The 13,778-nt window shown below is 38.3% G+C and overlaps 1 protein-coding gene across 1 annotated transcript; it reads right to left on the bottom strand.

Annotated features, from left to right (window-relative positions):
• Positions 1-277: 277 nt before the first annotated feature.
• On the bottom strand, positions 278-1,249 carry OR11L1 (olfactory receptor family 11 subfamily L member 1). The gene has a single exon (XM_075543287.1). It carries the CDS (start codon positions 1,247-1,249, stop codon positions 278-280), a length of 972 nt encoding a protein of 323 aa, XP_075399402.1.
• Between the last annotated feature and the right edge of the window lie 12,529 nt (positions 1,250-13,778).

The following is a 13,778-nucleotide window of genomic DNA, read 5'->3' as shown; positions in this document are numbered from 1 at the left end:
TTATATGTACACAATCCTGAACCATTGGCATTTTACGGGTTGCCTTCAAAAGATGAAACAAGGTATATAAAGAAACAATCGCTTCCAAGTAATTTGATAAAGACAATTTATCTCCTGACCAGTTGTTGGCCAGCAACTCTGAGGAAGCTATTTCATTTTTACTTTTGTGAATTAATGTACAATATATGTACAGAAGATGAAACCCAGATTTCAAGGTTCTGAATCTGCCCCTCACTGTTCCTGTACGTCATCATTTTGTATTTTGAGCATCATTTTCTTACCGAATAAAGATACTTCCTTTGACTCTTACTGCATATATGCCACACTTTCTTCTCATCACTTTTCTAACAGCCTCTTTAAAATCTTTATTCCTTAAGCTATAAATAACAGGGTTAAGCAATGGAGTGATAACAGTGTAGAAGACAGAAATTATCTTGTTGACTTCAGGTGACAAGTGGGCATTGGGACGGACATACATGGAGATCATGGTCCCATAGTAGATAGTGACAACAGCCAAATGGGATCCACATGTCGAAAATGTCTTCATCCTGCCAGAAGCGGAAGGAATTCTTAATATGGAAGATACAATAAAAACATAGGACACAAGTGTGAGAAAAAAGCAAATGCACAACACAGCAATTGACAGGAAAAAAATGACCAACTCGGTGACATAAATGCTGGAACATGACAGCTGCATAAGGGGAGGGAGGTCACAAAAGAAATGGTTGATCTGGTTGGGTCCACAGAAGTCCAATTTGGAAATCATCAAGGAAGGAAGTAAACCTGTTCCGACCCCTGTCAACCAAGAAGTAGCTATCAACTTGGTGCAGATTTCAGAACTCATCAAGAAAGAATAGTGGAGTGGGCTGCAGATAGCCAGGTATCGGTCATAGGCCATCATGGCAAGTAGGAAGCACTCGGTAGCCCCAAAGAAGACAAAAAAATAAAGTTGGGTCATGCATGTAGAGAAGGAGATGACTTGGCCCCAGGAAAGTAAGTTGGCTAAGAGAAGTGGCACAGTGGTGGAGGTATACCATATCTCCAGAAAAGAGAGGTGCTTCAGGAATGAATACATAGGTAGATGTAGTCGCTGGTCCTGGCTCACCACGGCAATGATGACAACATTCCCCATGACCGTGAAGAAGTAAATGATCAGAAAGATAGCAAAGAGCAAAGTTTGCCATTCAAGAAGATTCTGGAATCCCAGCAGCTGAAATTCTGTGACAGCGGATACATTCTTGGGTTCCATTGCCTTTGGAAAATAAAATTGAAAAAAGTATAGCATGAAATGCATTAGAATATGAATTACTTTTTATTTTCAGTATTTGGAATGTCAAAGATAAATTTTAATAGCTTTTCTATTCAACTTTAAATGTAATCTTATTTTTTTAGCTATAGTTTTTTATGGGACAAAGATCATAACACTTCAATGATATTTTAATTTAATTTAATTTCTCTTTCATAACAACACATTTTAAAATTGAATGCAGATATTAGATCAGGGAAGGAAATTTCAGTAGGGCCATTAGTTCAGATTATCTGAAACTTTAAAAAAGTCTAGGTTCTTAAGATAAAAGAACTCAGATTAAAAATCAAACATAGAAACTAACAACAACTAAGCTTTCAGAATATACTCAAAAACCAAACCAATCACGTTGCCATGGAGTCAATGCCAATTCACAACAACCCTAAGGGACAGGGTAGAATTGTCTCTGTGGGTTCTTGAGACTGGAGCTCTGTAAGAGAGTTGAAAGCCTAGTTTTTCTCCGGTGGAGCAGCTCAGCAGGTGGTTTTGAATTGCCAGTCTTGTGGTTGGCAGCTCAATAAGTAATCCCTACACACGCAGGGCTCCTTAGGTGTTTATAAAACCAAATACCAGATTAACTTCTTAATGATTCTTATTTGTGGTAGTCAAGTTCTGATACATCTCTGTGAATTCTGCATTAGCAAAAACTAAATCAGTTTTGGTCAGCCTCTGTGGAATTTTTCTTTGCTCTTCTAATGAAAAAGCAACAAACACTTTACTTTCATTGTATAGGTGGATTAGGAAAAGAGAATTAGAAAATAGTGATTGTACTTTTCTCATATGTGAACTTGGTCTGAAAAGGAATATAAAGTATATTTCTTACTGAAAACTTGAAAACATTTATCAACTCGTTCATGAGTGTGTGCTTGTGTGTGAAACCTAGACAATGAGAGGAAGACAAAGAGAAGAGCGAAGAGGAAGACACAGAGAAAGAAGCCTCAGTTAACCCACTCATCACTTGACTAATGTTCTTTCTAGGCCTGGTAAATACCAGGGTTCACCTCTGTAATCACTTGTACATATATTAAATTTAAAATATCATCACTCCTTTGATCATTTACTTAATTAGTCAAATTCAATTCTGTTTAAAGTCAATGTCCCATTTGCATTGATACAACTGGGGTAACTAGGGGAAACACACACAAAACCAAAACACATCATATTGTCAATTTTAAGATTTATGATAAATACATTGAGGCTGTCCTCAATGCTACAGAGCCATCACTCTGCATGTCTCCTATTCACTTTTCAAATCATATTATGTAGCTCTGGTGTCTCTGCTTGATAAACGTTGGACAGCTAACAAAAGAATCAAAGGTTTAAACCTACCACCAAACTTCACAGGAGAAAGATGACTATTTCATAAATACTACTGTTTTTTTTTTAACTTCCACCAGTGCCTTTCTACCTGAACTCTCATCAAAAGACTGAAAACTGAAGTCCTCCAATGGAAATGCCAGCAAGCTACAGATCACTAATTCCCCCATCAACCACTACACACTGTTGATAACTTGGAGGTTCTGTGAAAACAAGGGAAACCCTCTCTGAAATGGATTGACACAATAGTCATAACAATGGAAAAAAACATCAATGGTCCTGAAAATGGAAGAACTACACAGCATTTTCTTCTGTTATCCATAGAACCCATGGTTTAAGTCCACTATATCAGAATTAGCAATAGCACACTCATTCTAAAATTCCTTATGAATGAACTATCTCAAACACTTAGGCAAATCCCTGCAGCGCACACTAAGTGCCGCACCATTTCAAGAATTGGAAGATACTTTAGGTTGTAGTAATTACTTAATTCCATGTCAACTTGAAGATATATAAAAGTGCAGGGGTAGAGTTTAGCTTCTCAATCAGGTCAAGGTCTCATAGAGTCTCCTTGTTGGAGTGGTCTCTCATAAAAAAAAGGTTCTAGGAACATGCCCCTCTCTCTCTAGCTTCACCTTCCTGCTAGAAGACCTGATTGTGGCCAGAGCCACCACTATTGGGTCCACATGACTTTGCACCCACCAGCCTGTGATCTTCCTGCATTCTGCACCATTGCATGTGGCTGTGTGCATCTGAAGAGGAACTTAGGGACTAATATCAGACATATGAACCAGTTGTGGATTTATGTACTTGAGTTGGACTGAGATGATATATATATATTTAATATTTATATATATTAAAAAGAGCTTTATACCAAGAATTATATACATATAATTATATATATAATTCTTATATATATTATATATATAATTCTTGATATAAAGCTCTTTTTAATACATAAATGAATGAGTCTGGATTTTTTTCTCTAGTCAACCCAGCCTAACACATAGGTTTTATTACTATTGTAATCAACAGAAGCCTCTCCCTCTCTGCCTTCACCCCTTGCTGGATCATTTAATGTGTCCACTTGCTGGTTTTCTCTTAACTTTAAAAAGAGGAGGAAAATCAAAACACGGATTCATGCCTCTTCAGTCACCAAATACTTCCTGAATGTGTTTGCTTTCTCTTATTAAAATGCTTCTCTTCCTTAAAAGCATTTTACCTCCCAGATGTCTCTATTTCCCCCATTTGCTAAAATCTACTGCAATGGAAGTTTTATTCCTCAAGACTACAATGTCACCATTGCCCCTCATGTTATAAAATCAGTCATCCACTTCAAAGTACTAATCATCTCCATCTTTGCACAGCATTGAACAAATTATTTCTCCTTTTTTTTCTATGATGGATTTTTGTCATTTGACTTCTGTGATTACATACTTACATATCTGGCTTGTTTTCATTTATTTACTATTTAACATTTCCATATTTGATAACTGGCCCATATAATGACCTTGAATCTTAGTACTTCTATATCCTCATTTCCTTTATAATATTATCTAATATCTTAACTTTATTTTTAAGATTTTGTCAAATTTGCTATTTAACAAGGAAACCAATAAGAAGTTACAACACAACCAGTTAATGAAGAATTTATGCAATAAGCCACAAAAAAGGATTTCACAAATGTTGCAGTGAATTTTCAATAGATGCAAAACTTCTCAAGGTACATAGGGCAATAATCATTTGTATTTATGCTGACAATACTAATTTGCATTTATATGGGGAAAATTTGCAATGTCATAAGTTTTCTAGAGTTTGCAGAATTATACCATTTCTTTTCTGATAAACATACCCAAATGTATTCCTCAAACTTGAATATAAGCCTCATGTAGACAACTTCCCTATTTAAAATGTGTACCTACATGTTGAGTAGGCAACAGAAATGTCACCCACAAGCCAGACTTCTTGAAGTCCTCCACATCTCATCAGTAAGCCACTCCTTCCTCCCATTCGTTTTGGCCACAAACCTTGAATTTAACTCTTCGTTCTCCCAGGCTTTACATATTAACTTACGACAAAATTTGATGGCTCTCACCTGAAAATATATTCAGTATTGGATCAGTGCTGACAACTAACATGATTTTGATTCCTCCCAAAGTGTCATTGTCTCTAGCACAGTGTCTCTATAGTCTCCTGGTGGACCTCTCTGCTTCCACCCTGCCCTTTGTTTATAAATACTCAATAAAGCAGCCATAGTGAATATGTTAAGGCAAGTCATAGAGTATTATTCTACACTTCAAAGTCCACAGCAATTTCAGGTTTTACAGAGATAGCCAAATTCCTGAAGCCCTATGGTCTTCAAAATGCTTTTGTCACCTCTCTCTCCTTTCCTCCTTGCTCCCAGCACTGTTTTCCTTGACTTCCGTTTAGAGTTCAGAGTCTGACTCCCTTGCTTCATACGTCATATATTTAATTCCTAGAATGTCCACATGCTCACTCCTCATTGCTTCCAGTGTTTGCTCACATATTTTCTCAACAATTCCTTCACTGACGACACCACTGACATTTCTAGAGTTTTTGCCGCTAATTCAAGTAAAACTGGTTACATATATCTTGGTTTGAGAGCAAGTTACTGCAAAGTACTGGCCTGATATCATTGAGTTAACACTCAAGAATCATAAGATTATTTTTTAATCCACATAAATTGATTATTTTAGAAAGAAGATTTCATGCCCCAAATTTCTCTCAGTAACAGCGCTGCTGATCATCCATTTGAAACTCATGAAGTCAAGCTGAAAACAAAACCTGACTCTTATGATATACAGCTTACCTGCATAAGGGCTAATAGTCTAAGCACACAATCTAATTTTGTAGTTTTATTTGTAAACACATGAAAAGATAATCGATTATGTTCTTGCCAAGATAAGCAATTATTGCCTGGAGAAAACTAAATTACCTTTTGAGTTCACAAGATCTTTTTCTTGATTACTTTCCACTGGCTAAAGTTTTATTATCTAGCCAATTTGCTTATTTAATTTTCTATGTAGATAGAGCATTTGAAAAGGCCATACTCACCTTGATAAAATGGACTAATTTCCCGAGATTTGCAATTTCAGAATCTAACCAGAATCGCCACCAAAACTAAAACAGCCCAAGGGAACGGCATTTGACACTGTGGCCCACAGTAAATTTATTTCCTGCTACAACAATCCAAACCTTTCTGCGGTGAAAATCCCTTACCTGTTTTCTGCGTCTCAGCCCGCACAGATGAGGCAGCACTCGGACACACTGTAGCAGACTGGCTTCACACAGCTTTGAGCCCTGAAAAGGCTGCGCACAGTGGACGGTGGTCCTGCAGCGCCCAGCACGGAGAGCTCTAAATCCTGAATGCTCCGGGATCTGCATCGCCAGCCTCTGAGCAAAAGGTCGACTATGTTTCCTTTGGATGACCGGCAATTAGACATCTTAAACTAGTATTTGATGCTCGGTTAAGGCCCAGTTAGCTTTTCAATAATCTCTGGTTTCTTGGGAATCTGACCCCACCGAGAATCCTGTTCCCCAGATATTCTTTTGTAATTTGCGAATCAATTTAGTAAACAATGAAAACATTCTCCTGAGATTCATTGAGTTGCCCATTGAGGCTTGAATGTTGAAATACACGCAGAGGATGGACAGCACGCTCAAATTCGCTTTGAAGTGATGTTTTCCCCTAAATATATAATCCTAATGATATTGAACTAAAAATCTAATTAAAGCAAAGAGCATTTTTATAAAGTCCAACAAATTCACAATACATTTTAATGGCTGTTTTCTTCGGAAGGTCAGATGGTTTAGAAACTTTAGAAGTATTTTAATTACAAGTGTTTCTAGATGAGAAAGTTAATAAAATTATTTTTAATGAATTATAGAAAACCATAATCATGATAATCCTGAGTGAATCAATTTAACAAAGAAAATCCAATATCTAAATTAGTCTAACAGGTTTAGTGTGAATTAAGGAAGATGAACTGAAAATAAAAAGCTTACAAACTAATAAAGCACCATAATAACCCTCCAAATATATAAAAATTTCTTTAATTAAGAAGAGCTCATTTTTCCTACTTAAATTATGTATTTTTGCTTAAAATAGTTATTTTAAATAAATAAATGTGTAAATAAAAATAGACAAATAATTTACAGAGCATTTTACAGAGATTGAATGGGATATATTTGTGAAACTCTCATAGGTTATAAATCACTGAAATAAATTGATATCATTTATTATTTATTGATGTTTCTCAAATTTCTATTATGCAACGAACATCCATTGCTCTCTAGTCAATTTTGATTTACAGTGACTGTGTAAGACGGAGTAGAATTGCCCCATAGAGTTGCCAAAGTTGGAATGTTAATACAAGCAGATTGACACATCTTTCTCCCACAGACCTAGTGGGTCCAGACCACAGACCTCTCTCTCTCTCTCTTATTAGCTGACTGCTTAACCATCGAGTCAAAGGAAACCCTTCAATATCTATTACTGAGCATAAAAGCTTAAATTTGAAAACTTGTTCTGTGCTCCTTCCCACTGAGACATCTTTCCTTCAAACTCGTCACCTTCTTAATATCTGTATATTGCCAATGTGCAATACAGTTTCAGATTTTACATGGAAAGATATATCCTAAGGGACACGTGACTGTGATCATCCGCTTGGCAGTTTAGTTTCATAGTGGAGCAATAATCCTGTCATAAATGTTTTGTTTTAATTATAAAAGTATTTTAATGCATTAGTCTACGTTATTTAAAATTACGATGTTGACTTAAAAATAAAACCTACTTATGCGTATCATACTAAAAGCACTAATTTACTGATGTTTTAAAATATTTAAATTTTCCTTTAGACATTTTATTTTAAACTCCTCTTTAAAGTAATTTTTTGAGTCTTCTTCATATTTTTTGTTAGGCATCACTGAGTGGGTTCCAACTCATAGCAATCCTGTGGACCACATGAGACAGCAGCCTGCCCTGCCCTATCTTCAAGGCTGCTGTGTGCAGTAAAAAGCAGTGGGACTGGGATTGGTGGGGGCTATTTCTGATCTCCTCTGGCTTCCTTATTGCTAAGAGCCAGAGGTCCCTCACGTCTCTCGTGGTATTCTATTTCTAGGCTGGGTCTGCTAATTCGTTACAATGTCCACACAGAACTCACAGACAATACTCAGAGTCAAGGGAATTTATTAGGGAATATCTTTGAGGACTAAGGCACGCCTGACTCAAGCCAAGGTGTTTTCAATTGCTTCGTGTGCACATGAAGATTGGAGACTGAATCAAGGAGAATGGATACATCTTCACTGTGGTGCTGGAGAATATATTGGAAGTACCATTGGCTGTTAAAAGGAAATACAGCTCTGTCTTGGAAGAAGTATGACTAGAGTGCTCCTTGGAGGCAAAGACGTTGTCGTACATACTTTGGGCATGTTGTCAGGAGAGACTGGTCCCGGGAGTAGGACATTGTGCTGGGTAAAACAGAGGCGCCGTGACAAAGAGGACACAGGGGCTGCAACAACGGGCTCACGCCTGGAGAGGGCTGTGAGGATGGCATAGGACCTGGCAGTATATTGTTCTGTATAGCCTGAATAGTTACTTGGGGGCGGGGGTCGGCTTCCCAAAGGCCTGTATAAGGATCCACTCACGGGGTTGCTGGGAAGACAGGCACCCATTAGACACCTATGGAAAAATCCAAACTGAGCATGCGCAGACTAGGACCACCTAAGCACAGTGAAACGAAGCCTAGTCACCACCTACGCACATGACATCACATAGTTGTATGTATACTCAGCTAGTAAGATCCGTCAATACCCTCCACCATGCCTCCCCAGTCAGTGGGGATAAAAGCCAGCCACTGGAAGGCAGAACCCCTTTTTCTCCCCAGGCTCTTGCTCAGGTATGCACTGCAAGCGGCAGTTAGATTTCTCCCACCAGGGCCTTGCATGTGCCTGTGCGCCCTCTTGTGGCTGCACCCTCTTGAGCCCTTGGGTTTCCTGGTTTTGCAAGCCTGCTTTCATGTTCCTGCTCCTGTGTGCTTTCCATTCGATTTTTTTTGCGTTCAGTGGCGAACTCCCCCGTGGTTCCCATGCAACCTTGTATGCGGTCCAGAACTAGCGTATACCTTTTGAGCCTATAATACCTGAAACTTGCCTTTCCCTCGTAAAAGTCACTGCTTGTATTACAACAATGCGTCTGCCCTGTGAGTTCTTTCAACGTTGTGAAGAATGGAAGAATCCCAATCCAGAACCTAACATTTGCCTAGACACTATGGGTTGAAACAGACTCACTGGCACCTGACAACATTAGAGACCGTGCTCGGTTACCAAAAGTCAACATCAGTAAACGGTAAGGACACAATCGTTGATGTAGGCAACAGATCTCTGCCTTTAACCAAGTCTCTCTCCTATCCTCAGCCTTTCAGCCACACAATTCTTTGGCCTCTCCTTCGTGGTTGGGAAGTCCACCTATTTCACAACCCGCAGTCTCAATGATTCGCATCTTGCTATGTCATAGAATCTCCATGCTATAGTCTCCAGTGCCTCTGGTTTCAGCCACTGCCGTTACAGGGATGGGTTACCATTATAGCCAGGAGTGTGATAACAAAAACTGACCAACGCCCTTGATTAATGTAACTCGTGCCCTAATTGCACAGTTTCACGCCATTATTTGGTGAAAAGTACAAAGAAAGGCCATATTTGGAAATTTCACTGCACCATATTATGTTTAAGCCAACTGCTGCGGCCACTGTGTGAATCCATCTCATTGAGTGTCTTTCTCCTTTCTACTGGCCTTCTGCTTTACCAAGAACGAAGAAACATAGGGCCAGGTCTACATGTAGCCTCCTCCCTGGAGAACGGACAGCAGAGAACTGGGTGAGGAAGACGTCAGATGATGTAAGATATGATAACATAATAATGATTTATAAATTATCAAGGGTTCAGTGGAGGGGGGAGCGGGTAAGCAGAGGAAAAATAGGAGCTGCTACCAAAGGCTCAAGTAGAAAGCAGGTGTTTTGAGAATGATGATGACAACATATGTACGAATGTGCTGGAAACAAATGATGTATGTACGGATTGTAAAAAGAGTTGTATGCGCCCCTAATAAAATGATTTTTAAAAATGCCCTTTCTTTGTATTTCTAAGTTTGTGGCCAAGCAGTTCAATACTGATCCAGCCTGTAATACATTCACATATATCTTGTTTATTTTCTGTAAATATAATAAATACCATAAATACCTCCACTTTCCTTATAGCAGTGTTTATGGTGGATTTTGAAGTCTCTCAACAGTCTCTGTTAAGCTACACTGTCCTAAGGACAATCCTTTGAAAGCAGAGCCCTTGGAAGAGAAGGCAATATGTTTTAGGAAGGCTATAGGTAGCATATATCTCTTTTCATTCCAATCATGTAAGAATTCTATCCATGTAAATATGCCAATGCTTCCCTTCTAGTGTTTGTGAAAAGATGTTCACTAGAGAGCACCATAGATATTAGGCTGTTTACACTTTCACCCAGGTTTTCAGTTTCCAACATTCTAGAAAAGGACTAGAGAGGTGAAAAGGGGTCATGCAAATACTTTAGGGACATCTGCGGCTCTCTTGTGACTCTACCTGACTGATCTATTGCCTGTGCAAAGGAGTTCAACTGTGTGAACCATAGGAAACGATGATTCATTGAGAAGAATCGGAATTCCAGACACTTCATTATGTTCATGTAGAACCTGTACACGCATCAGGAAGGAGGAATTTTTAAAGAGCAAGGGAATACTGAGAGATCTCAATTAGGAAAGGTGTCAGAGTTGTATTCTTTTACCATGTTAATTCACACTGTGTGCTGAGCAGGATTGAAACCACCAGCCACTCCTCTGGAAAAGGGAGAGCCTTTCTTCTCCCCTACAGTGTTACAGACTCAGAAACCCAAAGCGCCAGTTCAACCCTGTCCAGTGGGTCCCTGTGGGGCGGTATCAACTCACTAGCACTGAGATGTGATATGGAGCAGATACAATGAGGATTTGGATTATTTAAAGATGAACAAAACTCAATGAAGTTAGTTCTAGTCTGCACATCTAGAGTCATCATTACTTAGAATGACAGAACAGTCACTGAAAACAGCTGCAACAAAATATGATAAATAAATGATCATATGACATAAAATAGGCCTGAAAATGCTCATGTAAAGGAAATAGGTAATGGAAAAAATATGCAAGCATTTCAGACTTTTTGCACCCAAATGAAGTTGTTACAGTGTGTCTGAACAAGATCTAGTTTTAGTCACTAGGAAGAATCAGCAGACATCACTTTAAAAAGAACACTATAATAGCAACATGAAGTCTGCTAAAATTGAAGCAAGAAGAATTTATAGTGAAGTTTGGGAGGAAAAATGAAATATTTGTGCTATGTTTGTGCTATGGGGAGGATGCACTATAGAAACCAGCAGTTCAAAAATGAAAACCCTTTTAGTAAGGGACAAGATGATATGGTTCAGTCAAGGCAGAAGTGAGTTTCTCAATGCAAAGGTTATAACACAAGGTTTGGGGATGCTCAAGACCTTTTGTTTGTTGACTTTCTGGCCAAAGAACAATAACAAAATTATTATGACAGTGTTTTGAGATGATTAGCCAAAACTTTAGCAAGAAAATAATGTAAAAGGAAGCTACATCAGAGTCCTTTGTCACCACAACAGTGCTCTTATGCCCCACATCAAGCAAAGAGGATTTCTGAGAGGTGTGAAGGGAAATTATTAGGTATCCCCCATAAATTCCTTATTTGGCTTTTAAAAAATTCCATTTTTTTCTAATCTTAAAAAAATGAGTACACCTATTTTTCATCTTCTTTTGTTAATAATGTATACAAGACTGCATTAACCTGGTTAAATTCCCAGTATACTCAGAGCTTTAGAGATGAACTAAATGGCTGGAATCAGCACTTATAAAAGTATCTTGACCTTGAGGGTGCTTATGTTGAGAAATAAAGCTTGTTTATTATTTTTAAATTTTATTATATCCTTCCATAAACTTTAAAAAATATTCTTCTACATAGCAATTTTATCTCACTTATATCATACTACAAATTTATTTTAAATATCATACAATCTAGAAATGAAAATTCATAATTCATTCTTGTATCATAGTATTGTATATGGCAAGCTGGGTCTTGGTATTTTGATAGAGGCCGGAGCCTATTACTTTTAGGTCTAGCAATCTACATGATATCAAGAATATTTTATTTTTCATTTACTTTTCTTATAAACTGAGAATGAGGATTAATTCATTCACTGCTTCCTATATTCTCTATATAGTCATATGAGGCCATTATAAGTATCAAGATTGCTTTTTAATAAAGTGACAAGATGATGTTGAACCTTTTTTTTATAATTACTTAATGACCAAGGACAAACTTTAGCAAAATGTTTATTTAGAATTTAATGCTATTTTGCCAAACCAAGAAACAGAATAAAGCTGGTGAATTAATTATATCAAGCAACCAAAGAAGACAATGAATCAACATAGGAATCAATAATTATTTCTAAACGAGATGCACATCTTAAAATTAGGAGATAATTTGCCATTATCTTAATAAACCTCCTGACACATAATTATGGAGAATGTCTGAACATCTTCATGCTGAACACACAATAGAAATGAGGAAATTTTAGAACAATTAGTCCCTACAGACAAATAAAAAGAATATGTCCCCCAAGATATATGTTTCGTTTTCTTTCTCCCTGGTGTATTACATAATGGGTGAATGAGACTTTTGGACATGCATTTCTTGGTGGATATTATATGCCCAGAACTCCACATACACACACAGTATAACATTTAAGTTTTTAAAACAATCCATTTCATTCATTAGAACATAGGCAGAAGCTATGTTCTCAGGCTGATGTTTATACACTTCCACTTTGTTAAGTCATGTTTATCACCACTATATTCATTCAGAAAGAATTGCTTTCCAGGCAACAACTTTTACTATCATTTTAAAAGCACAGCGCTGACAAAAGTTTCCATTAAAATTTTGAAAATCCATTTTTTTTCTGAACTAAAGTATGGTCAGCCACAAGCAACTACTCCTTGATTCAGGAGCTTAAATCTTCAGGCCAGTTAGTTTGTTGTTGTTTTTCATCTCCAGGAAGTTATCTTTATTGGCTTTAGTTTAAAAACAAAGAAGAAAAACTCCTCAAACTCATTGTAACTCTTTATGGGAGTAGAAAGCCTCGTCCTTCTCCTGCAGAGATACTGGTGGTTCCAAACTGCTGACTTTGAGGTTAGCAACCCAAATGTAAACACTATGCCCCTGTGGCTGCAGTTTCACATAGTCCATAGATAATAGCAAACTGGACATTGCATTGCTTTGGATGCCCTGCCACCATCCTTATCCACAGACGCCAACCCCAGGCAGAAGTTAATAGCCCTGTCTCAGTTGTCAGATGTCGCTGAAATTCCCAAAGGAAATAGCTCCCCAGTCTTCATTTTGCCATAGCACGTCGTGAAGTTCTGTGCAACCAGCTTCTGAGAAATTAAACATGAACCCCAGCTTCTCTGTTGTCTTCTCATGTCATCCACTGGGCTGCAGTTCATCTTCAGGAGCCTCCCCGTGCCCTTTTACATCATCTCTCTTGCCCAAATCCCCTTTGCTCCCCTAGCCTCTCCGTGTGCTCCAGTCCATGCAGGGACTTCTCCCAGTCTCTTGGCATCTGTGAACTCTGTGACTGACATCTCCACCCTCTACCACCCTTGTATCCCGATAAAGTTTCCATCTCTCCAGTTACCCCTGGCACCTCCAGAGGAATCTTAAGCTCCAAGCCCCAAGTTCCCCAAGTGAAGGATTGGGTTTAGGGCACCAGGCACCCTCTCCACCTTCCCCTCAATATTGCTATGCTTCGATGTCATCTCTTCCTTCCCGGTTTCGGTTTTATTTTTTCCAAGAGGCGTCCTTATTCTGTCTCCTTTCTCAGCTGGAGCTAAAACAGCAGGTTTACACTGCACAGACCATTTGTAGTAGGATCCTCATAAGTGGTGGGTGCTGCTTTTGTAACGAGGGGGCTCTAGACCAGTGCTTGGGGGAGGCACTAAAGCCAGGCCTCAGCACAGGTATTGACCTGGCACAGATTGATATATTCTAATTTTTGTATCTT

The sequence above is a fragment of the Tenrec ecaudatus genome, chromosome 2, assembly GCF_050624435.1.
Source record: "Tenrec ecaudatus isolate mTenEca1 chromosome 2, mTenEca1.hap1, whole genome shotgun sequence".
NCBI lineage: Eukaryota > Metazoa > Chordata > Mammalia > Afrosoricida > Tenrecidae > Tenrec > Tenrec ecaudatus.
This window is presented reverse-complemented; position numbering and strand designations above follow the sequence as displayed.